General features: G+C 40.7%; 1 protein-coding gene across 3 annotated transcripts in view; it reads right to left on the bottom strand.

Annotated features, from left to right (window-relative positions):
• sts (steroid sulfatase (microsomal), isozyme S) overlaps nucleotides 1-22,659 on the bottom strand; it is a 194,350-nt gene that overhangs the window by 157,120 nt on the left and 14,571 nt on the right. For 2 of the 3 annotated variants that reach the window (XM_035956107.2, XM_023287874.3), the window contains exons 7-10: nucleotides 18,920-19,057; nucleotides 17,000-17,159; nucleotides 16,588-16,709; nucleotides 6,056-8,442 (exon numbers count right to left, since the gene is read on the bottom strand). In XM_035956107.2, coding sequence (XP_035812000.2) covers nucleotides 8,090-8,442; nucleotides 16,588-16,709; nucleotides 17,000-17,159; nucleotides 18,920-19,057 — 773 coding nt within the window. In that variant the 3' untranslated portion in view covers nucleotides 6,056-8,089. Of the gene's footprint in view, nucleotides 1-6,055; nucleotides 8,443-16,587; nucleotides 16,710-16,999; nucleotides 17,160-18,919; nucleotides 19,058-22,659 lie in introns of those variants that run through there. The other variant, XR_008600860.1, reaches the window with a different exon arrangement.

Raw genomic sequence — 22,659 nt, 5'->3', positions numbered from 1 at the left:
AGTAGACAGAGAAGTAATTAAGTCTGTACACAACATATTAAAAAGAAATCATGCTAATAAATTAAGTACAAAGAACCGAATTCGCCAATATACTGGAGACCAGAGCTATTTAATTTGATAAGTATAACCTTGTTTAGTAACATTTCAATTATTTGAGAGCAGTCCTAAAGAACTGCCTGTAATCCCAATCATAAAATGGGTTTGGAGGAAGAACATAGATGGTAATCTGGATATATATGAGTTAGGCTTTATAACTACTATTGGTAGTATTGGTGGTAGTAATAGCAATGTGACTACTACTAGTAGTACTACTGATACTGGCACTGGTACTACAACTTGTAATACTATTACAAATGCTGATACTACTTCTATGACTCTAACAGCTATTTATACTACTACTGCTGCTTGTACTTTTACTATTACTACTACTGCTTGTACAACTGTACTACAGCTACTATTAATCGTCTGGTATTTGGTTGTCAAGCTGCTAGCTCACCTTAGCGTTTTGCTAGTGGCTAACTAGTTAGCTCTCATAGACTGGAAGCTCTCAACAAGATTTCATAATGTCATGTTTTGAGTTAGACTAGGACTCTTTTACTACATGTTTGAAGTGTCTCTTTCAGTTCCTGGGTTGCCAGGGTGATAAATCGCGCTGCATCTAACATACACTATATTGCCAAAAGTATTGGCTCACCCATCCAAATAATCAGAACCAGGTGTTCCAATCACTTCCATGTCCACAGGTGTATAAAATCCAGCACCTAGGCTGCAGACTGCTTTTACAAACATTTGTGAAAGAATGGCTCACTCTCAGGAGCTCAGTGAATTCCAGCGTGGAACTGTGATAGGATGCCACCTGTGCAACAAATCCAGTCGTGACATTTCCTGGCTCCTAAATATTCCACAGTCAACTGCCAGCTGTATTATAAGAAAGTGGAAGTGTGTGGGAACGACAGCAACTCTGCCACCAAGTGGTAGGACACGTAAACTGATGGATGCTGAGGAGCATAGTGCCAAGAGGTGGCCAACTTTCTGCAGAGTCAATCCCTACAGACCTTCAAACTTCATGTGGCCTTCAGATTAGCTCAAGAACAGTGCTTCAGCAGAGAGCTTCATGGAATGGGTTTCCATGGCCTAGCAGCTGCATCCAAGCCATACATCACCAAGTGCAATGCAAAGTGTGGGATGCAGTGGTGTAAAGCAGCCACCACTGGACTCTAGAGCAGTGGAGACACCTTCTCTGGAGTGACCAATGGCACTTCTCCATCTGGCAATCTGATGGACCAGTCTGGGTTTGGTGGTTGCCAGGAGAACCATACTTGTGGGACTGCATTGTGCCAAGTGTAAAGTTTGGTGGAGGGGGGATTATGGTGTGGGCTTGTTTTTCAGGAGCTGGGCTTGGACCCTTAGTTCCAGTGAAAGGAACTCTGAATGCTTCAGCATACCAAGACATTTTGGACAATTCCATGCTCCCAACTTTGTGGGAACAGTTTGGAGCTGGTCCCTTCCTCTTCCAACATGACTGTGCACCAGTGCACAAAGCAAGGTCCATAAAGACATGGATGACAGAGTCTGGTGTGGATGAACTTGACTGGCCTGCACACAGTCCTGACCTCAACACCATAGAACACCTTTGGGATGAATTAGAGCAGAGACTGAGAGCCAGGCCTTCTGGTCCAACATCAGTGTGTGACCTCACAAATGTGCTTCTGGAAGAATGGTCAAAAATTCCCATAAACACACTCCTAAAGCTTGTGGACAGCCTTCCCAGAAGAGTTGAAGCTGTTCTAGCTGCAAAGGGTGGACCGACGTCATGTTGAACCCTATGGATTAGGAATGGGATGTCACTTACGTTCATATGCGAGTCAAGGCAGGTGAGCGAATACTTTTGGCAATATAGTGTATGATTGGTTGGCTGAAGTGAATCAACAGTAAAATACATGACAAGGAGATGTCCATTTGCCTTGTACTGAAGCACTTCCTCTGACCATACATACCATCTAAACCAAACATAAATCAGGAAGATTGATTAGATGATTAAGGATGCTCCCATTATTCGCATCAACCAATTAGATTTCATCACAATCTCTGATGTGACTCAAAATTTACCTGTAACTCTTACGCAAAGAGGTTGCATGACTGTTCCCTTACACCTTATCACATGGAACAGTAAGTGAACACATTACAGTTCATATGCGCTGACATCAGCCCTGAGTCAGATGGTCTTCAGTTCTGCGTTCAGTCAGTTGCTAGTTCAAGCTATCACATTCATTTTAGCAGAAAACCAACATACACAAGCAGATAAGTTGGTTTCTAACTCTTTTTTGGGGCTCTTTCTGTGTTCTAATGGACTTTCAACAACAAGGTAACATCTTGTAGTTCGCAGCTGAGCTGACAGCAACAATGGTGAGTCAGGGCTGTCAGCTCACAGTGAAAATGAGTTGAGAAAAATTAATTTCTACGTGTGCTGAGCTCCGAATGCTAACAAGCAATCCCCAGTTCTAAACCTACAAGAAAAGAGAGAATTCAATTCAAATCACAACATAAGTCATCTTAGGACGTCTGACATAGTAAGGTGGAGGCCAACTGGGGTGAGGTTAAAGGGGAGACAGAACAAGAGAAAACAATACATACACTATCGTTCAAAAGTTTGGGGTCACCCAGACAATTTCATGTTTTCCATGAAAACTCACACTTTTATCCATGTGCTAACATAATTGCACAAGGGTTTTCTAATCATTAATTAGTCTTTCAACACCATTAGCTAACACAATGTAGCATTAGAACACAGGAGTGATGGTTGCTGGAAATGTTCCTCTGTACCTCTATGGAGATATTCCATTAAGAATCAGCTGTTTCCAGCTAGAATAGTCATTTACCACATTAACCCTTTAAGCGCCAAAGTTGCAATATTGCGACAAGCAACATTGCTGAACATAACAAGCTATAGCTGCAAATATGGTGACTCATATAGTTACTACTTTACACCAGGAGATGGCGGACATCTGGAACTTCAATCTGAGCATCATTTGTGGGCCTGTTTTCATTCAAAGTTTTGGAGTTTATAGAGTTTGAAAACTGCGTCCCGGTCGAGGAGACGAGGGTCGCAGTTGGAGCGCAGCAGAGCGCATGACAGCGAGAGAAAACTCACCAAGCTGAGAGGTTTGTTCACTGTTGACAAAGTACTTCGTCAAGTAATGGCTGACTCAGATTCTGAAGAGGAATATTCACCCTCTGATGAAGATGTTCAGTCGTCCAGTGAGACAGAAAGTAACGCTGCGTCTGTGCGTAACGGCAGTGAGTCCGTGCGCCATGACAGTCCACAAGCAGCACATACTGGAGCCGATGCTTTGCTTCACCGTGTCCAGGGTGGCAGGAGGGGGCGTGGTGGGTGTAGCAGGGGTGGTCAAAACACCGCTAATAGTGAGGTGGGTAGCGGGGATGCAAAAAACCGCGGAAATAGCAGCAGATGCGGGAGAAAACGCACTGATAATAGCGGCGGAGGCCGCAGTGGCGTTCACGGCCCCGCCGTAAATGACGACGATGATGGCTGGGTTTGCTTGAGAGATGAGGAACAGTGTCACAAGTGGATCAGACATTTAGATGAGCCTATTGGGTATCATGGAGAAAGGAATCTGACAAATTCTGAGCCAAGCAATGCCATCTTGATCGATAAACATCTGTGAAAGTCATGTACTCCATATGTCCGCCGCCTGGTGACGTCATAATATGCAAATTAGATGAGGGAATTTACTCCCATCACAAACTTTGGATCATACTGATGATTTTACCCATTTACAGTATGTATTTATCTCTAATCATTTTCAAGTTACAACCATTTGAAAAAGTGATATCAAAACTGAATATTTTATTGAAAAAGCTGTGGCGCCTAAAGGGTTAACAATGTCTAAACTGTATTTCTGATTCATTTAATGCTATCTTTATTGGGGAAAAAAATGCTTGTCTTTCAAAAATAAGGACATTTTTAAGTGGCCCCAAACTTTTGAACCATAGTGTAAGTGAAAAATAAACACTGGGGAGGTTGTTGAGGCCAGTAACTGCAGATTAGAAATGTGCAGCTCCAAAGCCAGAGATACCTACAGAGAGGACAAAACACAAACTAGTGGGCATATAAATACACAGAGAGTAAAATTCAGTTTAGATTCAGTTCAGTTTTATTTATATAGAGCCAATTACAGTTCAAATTGCCTCAAGACGCTTTACAGAACCCATATGCCTGAACCTCGAGAGCAAGCCCAAAGGTGACGGTGGCAAGAAAAACACTGAAAAAGGAGAGTAAATGAGAGGGGCTTAGTGCATCATGGGAAGTCACCTCAACCTCTAGGCCTATTGTAGTATAACAAAGGAAAGGTTCAGGGTCAGCTGAGTCAGTTGTACCTCTGAGCTTTATCAAAAAGCAGTTTTAAGCTCAAAATTTAAGAACATCTGCCTCCATACTAGGAGTAGTTCCACAGGAATTCCTCACATTCCCTCAGTTTGCCATCACAAGCACTACAGTGACAGTGAAGGATTTCAACATCAGTAAACTGCCACTGCCCACTTTCATTTACCGAAGCTGGAAAAAGACCACATTTGTCACTTATTTCACTTTATGATGAGGGGGATCCCAAACAGAGGGACGATGTATTTTCACAATGAAGAGAAACACTGCAGTGCAGTTTGTCTTGTGATAGATATAAAGCATGTGGGATTTGATTTACAGCTGCTGTTCTTCCTCAGCTCAGCTGTGGATGCTGCTGGTCAAAGACTGAACACTGGGATCAGACAGGGGCATCAGTCTGATGACCAACTATCATTAGTGACAACCACACAGACACAGTTTGAAAACTGACATTTTAAAGAAGTGCACAAGATCTACAGTGAAAAACGTGTCAGGCTTTAAAGACATATTAAAGATGTGGATTAACAGCTGTTTCAGAATCTGAATGCTTTTCTGAGCACAAACTAAAAATGTCTCCATCAAAAAACATTGAAGTTTAGTTCATTTTTTAGCATTTTAAAATCTATCAGTCAACCCTCCCCTGGTAGTTTCACAACTATTTGAGAATTTGGAGGTGAGAATAATTAACTAAGCAGTTATTTAGAGCTTAGGAAACCTCTTGGATAATTGGTGAAACGTCTTCAAGGACCAAAAAGAGAAGTCTGGTTGACTTCTACTGAAACACTTTGAACTAATAGCATTGCTCACTTGACATTTTCTGCTTTGGAAATGGTCAATCTGAATGGTTGCAGGCTTTTTTTTTTTTTTTTTTACATCCTGTCTGCTTCTTCATCAACTGTCCAGCTTTTTGTCCCATCACACTGGGATAAACTCTGTTCACACTCTCGTCTGCTTTCCACCATCTCCAGAGAAACATCTCCTACTCTTTAGCTGCTAAATGTTGCGCCGTGTTCACCAGCTCGTCTCTAACTGCGTCTGTCTGCTGTTTGCTGCTAATCAGCTAGTCTGCAGCGGCTTTTTAGGGCTTCTTCTTTGTCAGCAGCAGATGGAAACAAGGCTGATGGAAGCAGAGTTGGAGTGTTGACATGGGCTCATCACTATGAGCAACACCTGAGTCATTTTTTCCACTTTTAATGTAAATGGAAACTGCAGTGCAGCAGGCGGCTGCTTGTCAAAGACCCTTCAGACTCTGTTTGGTTTTGTCCAATATAATAATGAATCATTGCTCTAGATGGGAGAGGAATTACTACTACTCCAGACAAACTCAGACAAGTGACAGGACACATCATTGTCATTACTGACACTCTTTGTCATCTGGTATTCTCCAGCATTGAAGAGATAAGTCTGGCCTTGTGAGATGAACAACCTTTTGTCTAAATCAAATGAATCATCTCTAATAAATTTAGAAGTCTTGGTATTTGTCTCTGGCTTTAATTTTCTCAACAACTCATCATCGGGCGTGTCGCTGAGGGCCTGAACTGGCATTCCTCTAGTACAGCAAAGTGTTCTTATGACTAACACAACCAAAAGAGAGCACCAAAACAGTAAATGATACATATCTTTAACTAAAATGATCAGAACTGTGACAATTGGTGATCTTCTCTGACAGCATTTATTCATTACTTGAATCACTTTCAGCAAATGCATGTACATGGTAAACACTGAATTATAAGTTTCATGTAAAATGCTTTTTTATATTTCCATTTATGTCCAAATTTATCAAAGCAGATGCATAAGGCAGCTTTACTAGTGTTGGTGCTGCAGGCGTATTTTCTGGTTTCATTTTGTTTGTGGGTACATCTATATTAAATGACCACATTCTATGGTGCCGTGATTTCTGCCACAAATTTTTCAAGCTTTCAGCCATTAGAATGATACGACTGAACAGCCTTGGCAAAGTACTACGCTCTCTGAGGAGTGCTTTTCTTGTTTCTTCATGATGTGACACATTGTTTGCATCCAGGTTAGCAAGCAGCAGTTCCACATCAGTGCAATAATATTAAACAGTCAGGAGGTCACTTCATTCATGTGTATTTTGCTATGTAGCACCCCATACACGAGACAGACGTCAATCTTTTCTTCTCAAAGTAAAGACTTTAAGATGTGCTTTTTGGGAAATCTCAAAAGAATTAGAGGCCGACAACCAACCACAGCAGTGTTGGACTCAACATTCATCTCCGCTGTTCCATTCTTTTGCCTTGTAGGGGTGATTCCAATAACTGGTTCCATTTTGGATCTCATTCTATGTTAAATAAATGTATTGTTCAGCTCTCGAGCCTTTCATTTATGCTCTTTTGTGCATTTCTGATATCCGGAGAGTTACCCTCTGACTCTCAATTTGTACATCCTCGACTAATTTCCACGACTCCCCTGCAAGTGGGGGAGGCAAGGAAGAGACGCAAGGAGGGAGGAGTTGGGCCACCCTTGCCTTTGGACTGAAGTGAAGTCAATTCAATATGACAGGTTGCAATGTTCTGTTACAGCCTGCTACTGTATTTTATGATCTCCACCAGATAAGCAAGAGCACTTACAGTATATATTTAATGTGACAACTACCGTTCAAAAGTTTGGGGTCACTTAGAAATGTCTACATTTTTTTAAAGAAAAACTTTTTTTTCAATGAAGATAACATTACATGAATCAGAAATAGAGTCTAGACATTGTTAATGTGGTAAATGACTATTCTAGCTTGAAACGGCTGATTTTTAATGGAATGTCTACATAGAGGTACAGAGGAACATTTCCAGCAACCATCACTCCTGTGTTCTAATGTGTTCTAATGCTACATTGTGTTAACTAATCGTGTTGAAAGGCTAACTGATGATTAGAAAACCCTTGTGCAATTATCTTAGCACATGAATAAAAGTGTGAGTTTTCATGAACTCACATGGAATTGCCTGGCTGACTCCACACTTTTGAATGGTAGTGTATGTTACACATTCCATATTTGTCAGATCTGCTCCAATGGTTCGTTAATTCCAGCTGTGCGTTGCGTCTTATACCAGAGAGACTTCCACCAAAGATGCATTGAAAACACATAACTTTTCCTGCTCTGTCCTCCAGATGCATTTTAGGAATTGACACATCCGTCAAGATGGCACCCTGAGATCGATTCCTGGGTCACAGGCAGGAGGACGGAGTCTCAAAGTGGAGAAATGAGATCAGCCTTCGGTGACTTATGGCAGTGCAAGTTTGCCTCCTGATGATTTTACATTCATGGTGCTTGCAAAACATCGGCAATTAATGCAACTGTTGTTCCCTGAATGATAAATTTCAATCTACTTTTTTTTCTCTGCAGCTACAAAAAAGCTCCCAAATGAGGAGCAAATACCGTTTTCTATGCAGGAAAAGTTAGTGAGTAAATAAATGTCACAGAGGGGCGACTACATATGTTGTGAAAGCAACCATAAGAAAATGTAGATGTGTTTAGTTACAAAAAACTTGTGTACACTGAATTTGCTTTGTTACTGTGAATGACAGGTGGAATAATGTTCTGATTTCTGTTTCATGTTGAGGCTGCCGTGTGAAAGTCTCAGGGAGTCATGGAAGTAGCACTGAGGTCACAGGTGAGATTAGCTTAGTGTCACTATTAAGTAGAATTATCTTGTGCTGCAGCCCGACAGCAGCTTATTGATCCTGCTGGCACTGACAAAGCTGAGTGAGTGTGGAGCAGCAGGGCTGCAGCCACGGTCTCCATATCAGCTTCCCTGCAGTTAGCTGGCTCTCCACAGGCTTCACCGACCTCTGATGAATCTCCACGGCCTCCTCCATCGCAGCCAGGATGGAGTGAAAGGCCGGCTCGGTGTCAGGAGTCAGCGGTGTGGTCTCTGATGGGTCCCTGGTGAGATCGAAGAGCAGTGGAGGATCGTGGTAGGTCACATACTTTGCTGAGCAGAAGCAGACCTGTGTGTGGAAACAGGCCGTCTGGTCCTCTGGGTAGAAGTTTGGAGTGAAGTAAAACGCTTTCCATACAGAGCTGCCTGAAGAAATAGAGATAAAACCAGTGGGTGTTACATTTCTTGAGACACTTTGTTTTATGATCAGTTTGCCATTTAGATGAGCTTCACTCAATCTTATGGCTACTCGGCCTCTTGCCTCTTGAGTCGTGTTTCGTGTGGTCTGTAGATTCCGTTGTTACTCCTTTGTTGTATGTACATGTTGCATGCCATTCCACTAGGGGGCTCTATTACTCCTGTGGTGCATGTTATTGTTCAAGTGAGTAACCATGTTGCAGTCAATTGTCACGAGATTGTTGAACATGCTAGAGGCAAAACAAATTTTCCTGAACTAAACGTGGAGTTACCTTTTGAACTAACATTGGTAGCAGAGGACGGTTAGTAACTACAGAGTCCCGCCTACATTTAAAGAAGGAAAACCCTACAAAAGCTTTCCAGCTCAGGTCTCTGTGTAAACGCAGTTTAATAACATTGTTTTGTATTTATCTGTCTCAATTTGAAAAGTCAGCTTTTTTAAAAACCAACATGGTTTTGTTGGCGCTTTCAATATTGGAGTTGCTGGGCTGCTCCTCTTCTTCTGATTCTTCTGAGGCCTTTTCATCTCATAAGCAGCACTGCACACACAAAGTCCCAAAGTGGTTTCTTGCTTACATTCAAGCCGTAGCACAATTCAGAAGTTGTCAGCTCTCACATAATGTCTAAAACAAAAGAATAATGTGAAGCCACAAAGGCAGCCATCTTGGCACTGCTGGAAATTGGCACGAGTGAGAGACAGGTAGTAGAAAAACTGAATATCTCCAAGACAGCCATTCATTACACCAACAAAAAACAAGTTGAATATGGTACGACCAAATTGCTAGCTGGTTGCAGCAGGCAACATCTTTCTACCCCACGAGATGACTGTGCACTCATCTGTTCCTGTGTCAGGAATCGTTGTCCTGAAATCCAGGGATCTTAAAAATGAGTTGGCACTGTCGAGAAATGTGACTTGTTCGGCAAGGACAGTTCGAAACCAACTTCTTGAAGCTGGTCTGAAGTCACATGGGGCACGGAAGAAGCCCTTCATCAATGAAAGGCAGAGGAAAGCCCGGTTACTCTTTGCTGGAGATCACAAAGATTGGACTGCTGATGATTGGACTAAGGTTCTCTTCAGGGATGAATCCAGTTTTCAGTTGATGTCCACTCCAGCCAACTTACTGGTTAGGAGGAAGCCTGGAGAAGCTACAAACCAGACTGTCTTGTCCGTACAGTAAAACATGGGGGTGGATCATTGACGATCTGGGGTTGTTTCAGTCTGGGTGGAACAGGGCAAATGCAATTGTGTGAAGGGTGAATGAACCAGGTTATGTACAGGGCTACTCTTGAAAATTGCCTCTTTCCATCAACTGGAAAACTCTTTCCTGCCTACAATGACTGGATTTTCCAACAAGACAATGCCCCTTGCCCACGACAAGGGCAGTTAAAGCCTGGATGGAGAACCAAAACATTTGAACCATGCCTTGACCTACTCAATCACCAGATCTAAATCCAGTTGAAAACCTGTGGAAAATCGTCAAATGCAAAATGGAGAACCAGAAGCCCAAAAACAAAGCAAATTTGTTTGAATTTGTGTAACAAGAATGGGCCGATGTGACAGCAGAACAATGTCAGAAGCTGGTGGAGAGCAGCCAAGATGCAGGGCTGCAGTCATCAAAAACAATGGTTATGAATCAGTACTAACTCCCGTGTATATCATGGTACTAAAACAAACAGAAAAGAGAACATGGAATGACTAAAAGCACTGTTTTCGGCAGTACAATGCCACAGCTATTATCAAGAAAACCATGGAAAATGGCTAGATATCAGCTCTTAAATCAAACTGTTATGAGCTATTTTTGTTGTTTATCATTATATTTGTCCAAACAAATGTACCTTTAGTTGTACCAGGTATTAAAATGAGCAAGAAATTGAGAAAAAAAAAGAGTGGTCTGATCATTTTTCCATGACGGTATATGGGATTGCCAGTTAGAACTGAGGAAGTCTCATGAATGAAGGTGAAACATCTTTAAGAACCAAAAAGAAGAGTCTAATTGCCTTTCGACTGAATCTTAGGTGTCTGTCTTCCCTGAGCCTGGTTCTGCTGGAGTTGTTTTTCTGCTAAACAAGAGTTTTTTCTTCCCACTCTCACGAAAGTATTGCCTCTATAATATAATATCCTAAGGTCTTCACTTTGCTTACTGTATGTTGTCAATTGCACTTTAGAAATATTTATTAATCAAATTGAATGGAAACATAAAGAACAAGATACTGAAGATCCCAATCAAGATGCAGTCAACACAATGTTCATTCCAATTGACTTTTTCACAGCAGACACTCTGAATTGTCACAGCAGAAGAAGAAAAATTTAAATTTATTCCTTTCAGAACAGCTCACTTCCTCGGAGTGTCCCAGAAAATCATGACGGGGAACTAGCCTTCACAATAGCAGCAGCCTGGAACCAGCTCACCTAAACGGACTACAGTTTTTGTTTTTTTTTCTTTTCCTGCTGTGACAAGCCAAAATGTCTACTGTGCAGTAAATAATACAGTTGGTGCTTTTTATTTCATTTGGACCAAAGCTCTTGTCCTGCAGGCTGGATTCATATCAAAAAGCCTTCCAGTAACTTAGTCTCAGGCTGCTCTACCTTCTTCAATCTGCAGTACAGGTTTTTAGGTGTTATGACACCTGCACTTCTGTCACGCATAACTGCAGCTGCTGGTCGCATGCTCTTTCTTTTCAAATTACTCCAAAGAAAACTCTGAAGCTTTAGTTCTACTGCTGCAGCCCCAGATCTTTGGTCTTGAGCTTCTTTCAGGTCTCTGGCTGGGCAGAGCTTTCCATCTGCTAACCGGCTACATCTGGCTTATGTTCCTGGTTATAAAAGCTCAGCTGCTGAGCCAGAGTTCTCTTTCACACCCATGTTCCTGTGCTTTGTTTTACAGTGATGACACCTCATTGTTTTTGCTTTTTCTCAAGGAATTGCCTTAAGTTTTAGTAAAACCTCCCTGTTCATCTCCCTCCTTTGTCAGTCTGTTAATTCTTGGGTGCAGATGAGCTAAAGTTTATGCCTCTGGGCAAATTACATATTCTGTTAACTTTTAAGAGAAAATGAATTAATTCAACCCTCTGCAGTAAACACATTTAAAATATTGGCGTTTTCCCCCCAACTGTTAATATACAGTTGAGTATTTTCAAAAAAAACAAAACAAAAAAAAAAAAAAAAAATGTGATGTGTAAAAGTCTGGACACCCTGTAAAGTCAATAACTAGTAACCTCAGATATCATAGCTTGTAATTTTAGGAATTTCCAGCCACTGTTCCAGCAGTCTGACATACACTACCATTCAAAATTGATAGATGATAGATAGATAGATGGATAGACAGATGAATAGGATAGGATATAAAAAGTCTACATACTCCTGTTCAAATGCCAGGTGTTTGATGTTTTTAAAAAAAATGACACCAAAATAAATAATTTCACAACTTTTTTCCACCTTTAATGCGACCTATTACCTGTACAATGCAATTGAAAAACAAACTGAAACCTTTGTGAAGTAAAAATAATCAACTGAGATGAGGTTGCACAAGTGTGCACACCCTCTTATAACTAGGGATGTGACTGTGGTCAGACTTAACCAATAACATTCAAACCCATGTTAAATTGGAGTCAGCACACACCTTTCACCATTTAAAATGCCTCTGATTAACCCCAAATAAAGTTCAGCTGTTCTAGTAGGCTTTTCCTGACATTTTTGTAGCCACATCTTCCAGCACAAGCCGTGGTCTACAGAGAGCTTCCAAAGCATCAGAGGGATCTCATTTTTGAAAGATATCAGTCACCTGGAAGGGTACAAAAGAATTTCCAAGGAATTAAATATATCGTGGAACACAGTGAAGACAGCCATCGTGAAGCGGAGAAAATATGGCACAACAGTGACATTACCAAGAACAGGACGTCTGTCTAAAATTGAGAAGGCGAGAAGAAACCTGGTCAGGGAGGCTGCTAAGAGGCCAGCAGCAACATTGAAGGAATTTCTGGCAAGTACTGGCTGTATAGTACATGTGACAACCTGCTTCATATGTCTGGGCTATGAGGTAGGGTGGCAAGACGGAAGCCTTTTCTTAAGAAAAACATCCAAACCCAGCTTCATTTTGCAAAAAGACATTTGAAATCTCCCAAATGCATGTGGGAAAATGTGTTATGCTCTGATGAAACCAAAGTTGAACTTTTTGGCCATAATTCCAAAAGGTATACTTGGTGCAAAAGCAGCACTGCTCATCACCAAAAGAACACCATACCTACAGTTAAGCATGGTGGTCACAGCTAGTGTTGTTTTTGGCAGCCTGTTTTGATTTTAGTTTTAGTCTAATCTTTGTGTCAAGCTGACATTTTAGTTTTTATTAGTTTTAGTCACGGTCATTCTCTTTTTCGTCTAGTCAAGTTTTAGTCGACTAAAAGTCTGAGCATTTTAGTCTTATTTTTGTCAGAATAACCTATGACTATTTTCGTCTAGTTTTAGTCGACGAAAACTGATGACATTTTAGTCTAGTTTTAGTCAACGAAAATTATGTTTTACTCTCTTTTTAGTAATGCAATTCTATTTAACCCAATCAATATAGTATAATTTCCTTGTATAGTATAGACAAAACCATTTTTTTTCCTTTTAGTCAAACCCATTTCACAAATTAAACATGGTTATCTTGTTATTATATTATTGTAGACAGATTATTATATAATAATATATAATATATAATTATTATTATAGAGTTTTATTGAGGGTCAGAAGCATGTGAGGGTGACTTCAAAAGCTTCAGCTTATGTTCCTCATAGCAGTTAAGGATTAATTTTGAGATCCACTTTGGTTTATAGCCATATTGTAGAAACATTTTCATGCAGTTGTCAAGATTCACTTTCACAATCTTGACCACATAAACAATCTGGGACCCACTAGCCAAACCAAAAGGCCTATTAGGCGGACATTTAAATATACAGTATGATGACACCTAAACGTGACGAACTGGAACATCTACTCTGCAACTCCAACACTGACTTTCTTGGCCTTTCTGAAACGTGGTTGACACCCTCCTCATCAGATGCTGTAATAACTATGCCTGGGTATAACGAGTACAGGAATGACTGGAGGAGTTCTATTCTATGTGAAAAGCACCCTAAAAAGTAAACAGATTTGAATGGCCAGATGACATCAACTTGAATGTGTTGGTGCAAATGTCTCACTCTCACCTGTTATGTCATTCTCTGTAATCTGCAGATTATAAAATCCAGCTTAGTGGTTTTTTTGCAATATACATATATATTGCAAACCAACCACTAAGCTGGATTTTTATGATAAAATCTTAAACAAGTTAAAGACCATTTTAATCTCAAACAGTTAATAGAACAGCCCACTTGGAAAACCTTCCGTTCAGAGACACTTATAGATCTACTTTTTGTAAGCCAACCTGAAAGAATCACTAAAACTACATGACAGGGTTATCAGATCACAATGTCATCTTTTTCCTCAAGGAAGCTCACAAAAATGCATTTAAGATTCACATAGACCTATAGTTTCTCGTATGCAATTCCAAAAAAACAAAAACAACAACTGCAAAATTCTGAGGCAGCTTTGCAAAGGACTGACTGAGTGAAACGATGCAAAGCAAGGACAGCGAAACTTCTAGCCATTTATGCTTGACAAAATTTAATGAAGTAATGTCAAACTTCGCCAGAAAGGGAAATTAACTTAAGAAAAGGGAGTTCATTACCTTGGTTCAATGATGCATGTAGGAAAATGATGAAGGACTAGGATGAACTTTAAAAACACAAAAAATCATTGAAAACTGGTCCTCTAACAGATAGACAAAGATACACATTTTTAAGAAATGAAGTCAGTCTGCGAAAGGCTGAAGTAAAATTCTTTATGGATATAATTGTTGAAGTAAAAGGGAACGTCAAAAAGATCTGGCAAAATCTCAAATTAATTGGCAAAGAAATGAAAGACTCAAACAAAAATATTGAGCTCAAAATTAACAATGCGATGGTAACTAGTCCAACTATCCTAGCTAATGAATTTAACCATTTCTTCTTCAACTCAGTCAGTGAGATAAGTGAAATGCTTCCACCGTCTGCCCTTACCGCCAGACCCATCAATCCTGCACAGCCCGTCTTCTCTCTACGAGAAATAACAGAGCTGCAAGGTGCTCACATCATTGGCTCACAAAAGGATTCAAAAGTCAAGGATCTACGTGGGCTGGATACAAATGTTCTCAAATTATGTAAAAAAAAAAAAAAAATCCCTACTTTCTCCAATAACATATATGGTTAATTTATCATTTAAACAAAAGGTTGTCCCATCATCTTGGAAACTGGCTATAGTCACCCCAATTTTCAAATCTGGTGACCCTTCCAGCATAGCCAGTTATCAGCCAATTAGTATCCTCCCAGTGGTTTCTAAAGTTGTTGGAAGGTGGGTAGCAAAAATTATAAATGAACATCTAAATTAAGACCACTCCCCTTTACATCCAATGCAGTTTGGTTTTCATGAAAATCACTCTACAGATTTTGCAAACTGTCTGTTTATAGAAAAGATTAAATGCATGTTGGACAAAAAGGCTTGCATTGGTGCAGTATTTTTAGATTTGAGAAAAGCATTTGACACTGTAAATCATGAAAATCTGTCTAAATTAACTGATTTCAGTTCAGGGCTCAGTACTTGGTCCTCTGTTATTCTCTATGTATATTAATGACTTGCCAAATTCATGTGCTAAAGTTGAATTTCAAATGTACGCTGACGACGCCGTTATCTTCACCAGTGCCAAGACTACTCAGGAAGCATCCTCTATTTTTACTTCAGCTCTGGTTCCTGTAAATGAGTGGCTTTTTTAATCATGTCTGCCTCTGAAGTCAACTAAAGCTGTATGATGTTCACAAAGCAACCAGACATCAAACATTCAGGAGTCTTTTTGTGAGGACAGGAACTGGAAATTGTCCCTGAATTCAAATATCTTGGTGTGACTCTTGACTCCACCCTGAGTTTCAAGAGTCACATTAAGAAAATCTAAGACAGTGAAATTCAACCTGAGCAATTTTAGACAAATTAGACCTTTCATATCATATGGTGCTGCTAGAATGTTTCTACATTCCATAATATTATCACATATTGAACACTGCAAAACATGTTGGACGCTAACCAGTGTAAATACTTTATAAAGAAAATTGTTAAAAGTAGTTGATAGAAAACAAATGTCATATCATGTCTGTAATATCTTAGAGAAGCACAACCTATTGAGCTTTGAGAATTTAAAAAAATTAAATGTGCTTGTTTGATCTACATGGTGTTCCATGGACTTGCCCTGCCCCCCATGTCTGGCTTTATGAAAAGAAGGACTCACAACGGGCTCAGGACCAGGGCCTCCTCTAGAAAGGACTGTGAGGTCCCATACAGAAAAACAGCATTTGGACAAAATGCTCTTTCTGCGAAGGCCAGTAAGATCTGGAACAGACTTCCACTCTCCATAAGGGAGTGTCCCACCTTATCAACTTTCAAATCTCACCTAAAACAGTGGCTGAAAGTCAACCAATCCTGTGACCATTGACCTATAGCTTCTTTGTGTACACTTTGTAATGTCCTTTTATTGCAGTCTACGAGCAGTCATCTCCTGCTGGCTGACAAAAACAATATGCAGGTTTAAGGCACTTCTGCATTGGTTTCACTCCTCAGACCTGGACGCCCAATCCATTTTTTTTTACATGAAGTTTACAGTCTTGACTGACAACAGCATCTATACCTAGAATTTGCTGGTATTTACTGAAGTCTATCCCCAAAGACAAATCTGTCCACTCTCAATCATTGTCAAGGAGTTTTTCTCATCAAGTGCTGCAGCTGTTTGCCTCCAAAGACATCCCTTGCTCTCTCTCACTTGGCTCATTGTATAGGCATTAGTTAGCTGTATTTTCAGATCCTCAGTCTGTTCTTTGTTTTGAGATCTGCCATCAGCTGAGAAGTCCTAGTGGTAATTCCCGATCTTCCTTACAAGTCCTCATGAGTCATTTCGGCCCAACAAATTTTGAAAATTTTACAAGTAAAAGCAGCTTAAACTTCTGCCTAGTGTCTGTGTGAGTGGAGTATAGATACAAGATGTGCAACAGACTTACTGTTTTGAGGATGCCATCTGACAGCGTTCAAGTAGGCGTTACAGTAATGGAACAGAAACTCGCGGTTTGACCTTTCAACTTTCCTCTGCAGCAGATCCATCAGGTCATGACCGTCTATCTCCCTGCAGACCAACAGACAATCCACTGTAAATAATTATCTCTGATACAAATACATTCAATCACTCATTACTGTGAATTATAATAGCTGAAAAAACCTTTAATCAAAGCATTTGGATTACCTTAATACACCCCTTCCTCATTAGCAAACATGTTTCCTCGGCTCAGATTCACCCAGTGAATTGCTCAGACTCTCCCTGTCTCTTCCTTTTTTAAAATGCGACCTAGATTTCAGGCTGCACTTGCTTTGACTGACATGTGGAAGCAGATCTGTCTCAGCGCTATGCTGCCTCACCTGTCCTCTGGGACTGAAGCTCCGCTCAGCTGCACCACCATAGGAAACAAGTCCATGTTGCTGGTGGGCTCGTCTATTTGCCTGCCACTGGGGATCTTCCCTGGCCAGCGCAGAATTCCTGGGACCCGGATCCCTCCCTCCCAATTTGTGGACTTCCCTGCTGCTCACACAGGAATAAAGAAGAACACAAAGTTATAAAAGCATGTCTCATCCAGCTACCATAACTCAGCATGTCTGGCCTCAAAACAGTGCGGGGTTGGTAACTAAAGGAGCAACTTGCTTCACAAGACTTGCCACTTGCAGAGAAAAAAAATGGCATAGTAGACAGTGGCTGCCTTACAAAACTCCCCCTGCTCTTTGAATTAGGTCTACTGAGCCCAAACAGAAAGATTACATCAAATCTGAGTCCACACTAGTTTGTTTGGTGGAGAGATTTAAATCATTGACAATAGTCTGCTGCTAACTCTCTTAGGAACAACTAATTCACTTCCGGTCTGGTATGTGAATAAATGTTCTTTTTTTATTTACAATTTTGTATTAATGACCAAATGTTTTCAACACATACCATTGAAAGCTTTTATTTTAGTGCTGTGGGGTTTTGTTTCAATAATTTCCTGGGAAGTTTCCTGGAGGGAACAATGCAATTTAGATCAAAGACAATGAAGACGAAGCTCTGACGCAGAGAATCCAGCCATTTCTGCTTTATTAGGACATATTCTAGCATAATGCCCTTGAAAGGAAAACTCCTTTAAAACCAAATTAAACATTAATTCTTGAAACCAGTGTTGAAAACTTTGTTTTGTATTTATGCTGAACTGTAAGTTTGCATGTACCGTATTTTCGCGACCATAAGGCGCACCGTATTAAAAGGCGCAGTCTCAGTTCCGGGTGCTATTTCTGTATTTAACACATACATAAGGCGCACCTGTACTAGCTTAAAACATGCATGCTAGCGTGTGTTTTAAAAAAAGGACACATTGTAGGGGTTTAGCAGCAATGGGACACCATCACAAAGACTCCTGTGGCGGTTAATGGCCCCTACGCAGTGCTGACATTATGAAGACTAGCCGTAGATTACCATGACAGTGTTTCTTCAACTGAATGTTTAACTCAGCTGCTTTTTTTTTTCTGTGTATGGAAAAATCTTCACTGCACCTCTTACGCTTTAACAATTGTGAACTGACAACGTAGTCCACTAATGCAATGCAAATAGTTTCAGATTTGCATCCCCAATGGAAAGTCGTTTTCCTCATGACTGAGACCAAACTACGTAATACTTTTTAGGAGGCATTTGTTTTTATAAAAGTGTGTTAGCTTTGGTTTTATGTCATCTTTCCTTCACAGGGTTGGAAGAGGCTGGATGGGTTGAAGTCTATCCATCCATCAAATAATGGTACCGTTGTCCCTACGTCACTAGCATACCTTAAAACTGTTTTGATATTACTTTATTTTAAAATAATACTATACAAACACAGCATTCAAGTGATCTTCTTTTGACTCATCTTGATCGCTGCTGTTAGAAGAGGATAAATTTAGATATTTGTGCACATAAAAATAGTTAAGTGTTGTTGAAATTCTCACCCATTTTGTTAATTCAAACTCTCCGACATTGCTTTAGAGGACATCACCAAAGATTGACATCTTGGATTCTGGCATGTCAGTTACCACTGAATGCGTCCACAGCTCCACCATTTGTCACCTAAGAAACCTTTTCAACTTATGACCATGTCTTGGTGTCTTAGAACTTCTGTTAAGAGCTATGGTTTCAAGCTTGTAAAGATTTCACATCCTATTATTACACAGCTGTTTAATTCTAATTCCGTCATTAGGCCTGTATATGCTCAATATGCTGTGTACCATGTTTATGTAGATTAAAATGAATTAATGTTACTTTTTCAGTCAAGTTCTCTTATGTTATACCTTTATATATTCCGTTCCATCCTCTCATGACCTCCCCACTTGCAGATATTTCCTCCAGGTGAGCCCCCTGGTCTGAAGTCAGGTAAACAAGAGTGTTTTCTCTCAGGTTGAGTCTTTCCAGGGCCTCCATGATCTGACCTGAGAACAGACAATATACACAACAGTCTGCACATATCTTGATAATGTGATCAAACAATAATATTCTATTAAACAAAAGTACTTGGCAACACTATTAACTTCTTTTAACCGATGTTCATTTCATGTATATTTTTTAGGAAAACGATCGGTAAATATGTCCTCAGTAGCGCCTTCATTCTTCCAGAGCTGTCTGTAGTACCTGAGATGTGAAACTCGGGGCAAAATTGGACAACTGGACAGTAAGACAACACTATTCAAAGACATTTTCCAAAGTAAACTGAATCGATCAAGATCGGTGGGAACAATAGCATTGTTCTGACATGAACATGTCCCCTTCAATCACCATGAAAACTACTACAAGGAAACATGCTCTATGGAGAAAATGGAACCATCACAAATCAACAAGGCGATAAGATGACTTTCACGAGTTAGAAGTCCATCCAGTAATGTGTGTCAAAGAAAAACATCTCAGCCACAGTAATTCTAGCTCTCATCTGCCACCCCACAGCCCAAAATCATGGTCACATTCAACGCAAGCCTGTAATACAGAACAGCTCGCTGTCGTGGCTGAGTTGCCCACAGCCTGTGGTCAATGAAAATGAGATGTAAACAATGTAGCTCATCCTCCAAAGTTGAATATCTTAAAGTCTTCACAAAGGTCCAGTCAGGATATCCACAAGTTTTCAGTGCCCCTTTCAGGTGTCTGTGTTCTTTTTCCTGACAAACACCTGAAAGGGGCACTGAGAACTTGTGGATATCCTGACTGGACCTTTGTGAAGGCTCACACAAGATCCAGAAAGGAGAACAACCCAGTGAGAACTGAAGAGAAAGAGAACAGGCGAAACAACATAGTGATCCTGTATGTGTCTGGACTGTCTGAAAAACTGAGGAGGATCTTCAACAAACACCAGATCCCTGTCTTTTTTTAAGCCAAATAACACACTCAGACAAAGACTGGTCCACCCAAAAGACCCCACACCACACAGTCAGAAGAGCAACCTGGTGTATGCAGTTAAATGCAGCGAGGAATGCTCAGATCTCTACATAGGGGAAACCAAACAGCCACTTAACAAGCGTATGGCTCAACACAGAAGAGCCAGTTCCTCAGGACAGGATTCGTTGGTCTTCCTTCACCTCAAGGAAGAGGGACACTCATTTCAGGACACCAATGTTCAGATTTTGGACAGGGAGGACAGATGGTTTGAGAGAGGCGTGAAAGAAGCCATCCATGTCAAAGTGGAGAAGCCATCTCTGAACAGGGGGGGTGGTCTTGTAGTGGTGAAATCTCAATAATCTGTAAATTCTAATAATCAGTGTTCAATAATAAATAATCCATAATCAGTACTCAATAATCATATTGATAGTAGGGGGTAGCCTCTGAGCGTTAAGCACACGAACATGAAGAAGACACAAATTCAAGGCCACTCTGATCAGTATTATTTGTTGTTCTGTTGTTTTGCTTATCCAGCAGGTGTTGCACTCAAGGTCACTCTGAAATTGTGTCGCTTTCCCTATCTAAGTGTATAACAGGTGTTATATCTATTATAAGTGACGTGCACGGCCTGCATTAGTACACACATGCTCCTGTTTTTGTCATGCTGGAAAGATTATGGCCGAGAGATGACCTGGGAAAAAAACCTGATGTCCCTGAGAAAAAGATGATGTAAATTTGTCATAAAAAGAAGGATGGGCTTGGGGCGTGGAAACCACCAAGACCAAACAGTATAAAAGACAACGCATCAGTTGGGGTCTTCAGACGTGCCCCGGGGCATCTCTCAGTGTGTTTGACCTGTACTTTGAGAAATAAACACCTCTTCTTTGAATCTGAAGATTGACTCTTTGTTTTTTCACAGCTTTTATTGGTGAGACTTAGGCTATTATTTTTGAACCTGCAAACCCTTTTGAGACTTAGAACTTAGAGTCAAACGAGTAGAAGCCTCAAGTTGTGAAGACATTTGTTTTGTTTTTTACACAACAGTCTGTGACATCATCTTTCACCATTTTACAATCAGGTCCTTTCAAAACTCCCCAAAAGAACTACTCAGCAGAATGACTCAGGTGAGGTGGCTCATGCCAACGACCACCATTAGCATACGAGGGCTCGGTGAAACTCACATTTCAACGACCCCCTTTGTCACTCCCTGGCTCCCAACGACCATCGTTGAGGAGCCAGGTGGGCCTTGGCAATGGTCGTCGGAATGTGAATAACACTGACCACACCTCACAGAGGTTATAAGCTGAGGCAACATCAACCACCACCAGAACTGAAGAAGCCTCTTGGATGAGAGGTGAAACATCTTCAAGGAACTTTCTTAAAGTCCAGTTGGATTGATTTAAACAACCTTGGATAAAACCATGACCTGGATGAATGAGAAACTACACAGACATATCTTAAAGTTCTTTTCTCAGTTACAAAGCTAAATTCTGCATTCAAAGTGTGCACATTAAGGCACTGCACAGAAACAAACAGCACTGTAAAGGCCAAGAAACAAAAACTGGTCAAGATTTCAATGCACTAAAACAGTAGCTTTATATAATGGCAAAGGCTTAACAGTTTATTCTCTTTACTTAAAAAACTAAGTTAAAAAAAGACATATTTAATATCCTTATTTGACAATTTCTGTGACCCAGGTGCAGTTACAGAAACGGGGAGATAGGAGGAAAATAGGGAAGGGCTTTTAACTAAACATTAGTTTAGTTAAACTAAATCAACAAATAGTGTACTTACAAACACACGGGGAACAAAACTAAAGTGGCAAGGTAAGCAGACACTAGGAATCCGAGAGCTGGTGGGGAAACAAGACAGACAGCAGACTGAGGACAGCAAGGAGACCGGCAGGTATCCAGGAATGGGGGAAGACAAGAGAAACTGGCAGAAAAACTGAGTCCAAGAGGGGGATCCGAGTATGGAGGAAAGCAGGAATGTGACAGTCTATGGTCCAGCAGGGAATGAGTGACTGAACTGTGCTTCTATAGGAGGAGGTGTGATTGTGAACAGGTGAGGTGGGTCAGCTGACTGCAGCAGCTGAATCTCATAGGTGTAATCAACGGAGTGCAGGCAGGTGAGTGAGAGACAAGTGAGGCAGGCAGAAAGATACAGAGACCAACAGATGCAGACAGAGGGAGCCAGAGGGAAAACACAAGGAGAGAGAGAAAACATGGGAAGAGTGAGGGAGAGATACAGGAGAGAGAGAGACAAGGAAGAGAGGAAGAAAGTAGGAAGGAGGGAGAAGGAAGGAGAGGAGCAGGGGAACAGGGATTATAACAGATCATTCATTTAAAGTGATGTTTGTGTCTCCTGGTGACTGTAAGACCAGCATTCAGTCCCTTTTTAGCTGTTTTACTCACCAACAGCCTTGGAGAAAAAAGTATTCAGTTCTTTGGCTGCAAAACCACAACTAAAAACAATGAATGACTAAAAAGTAGTGTCAACCTCATCAATATATGTAGATATAGAATAAAAGAAGGTTTAATTATGCTCACACACAACTGACAGATTGGGTGTAATCCCTCCACCATCCATGTACCATTGATGTTGGTAGTGAAGGAGACTTATAGAGGTTAGTGCTTCTTTAACATTCTGTTTTTTAGCACAAACAGAA

Source organism: Amphiprion ocellaris, chromosome 24, assembly GCF_022539595.1.
Source record: "Amphiprion ocellaris isolate individual 3 ecotype Okinawa chromosome 24, ASM2253959v1, whole genome shotgun sequence".
NCBI classification, from domain to species: Eukaryota; Metazoa; Chordata; class Actinopteri; family Pomacentridae; genus Amphiprion; species Amphiprion ocellaris.
The sequence above is the reverse complement of the archived record's forward strand: the minus strand, read 5'-3'. Positions and strand labels throughout refer to the sequence as shown.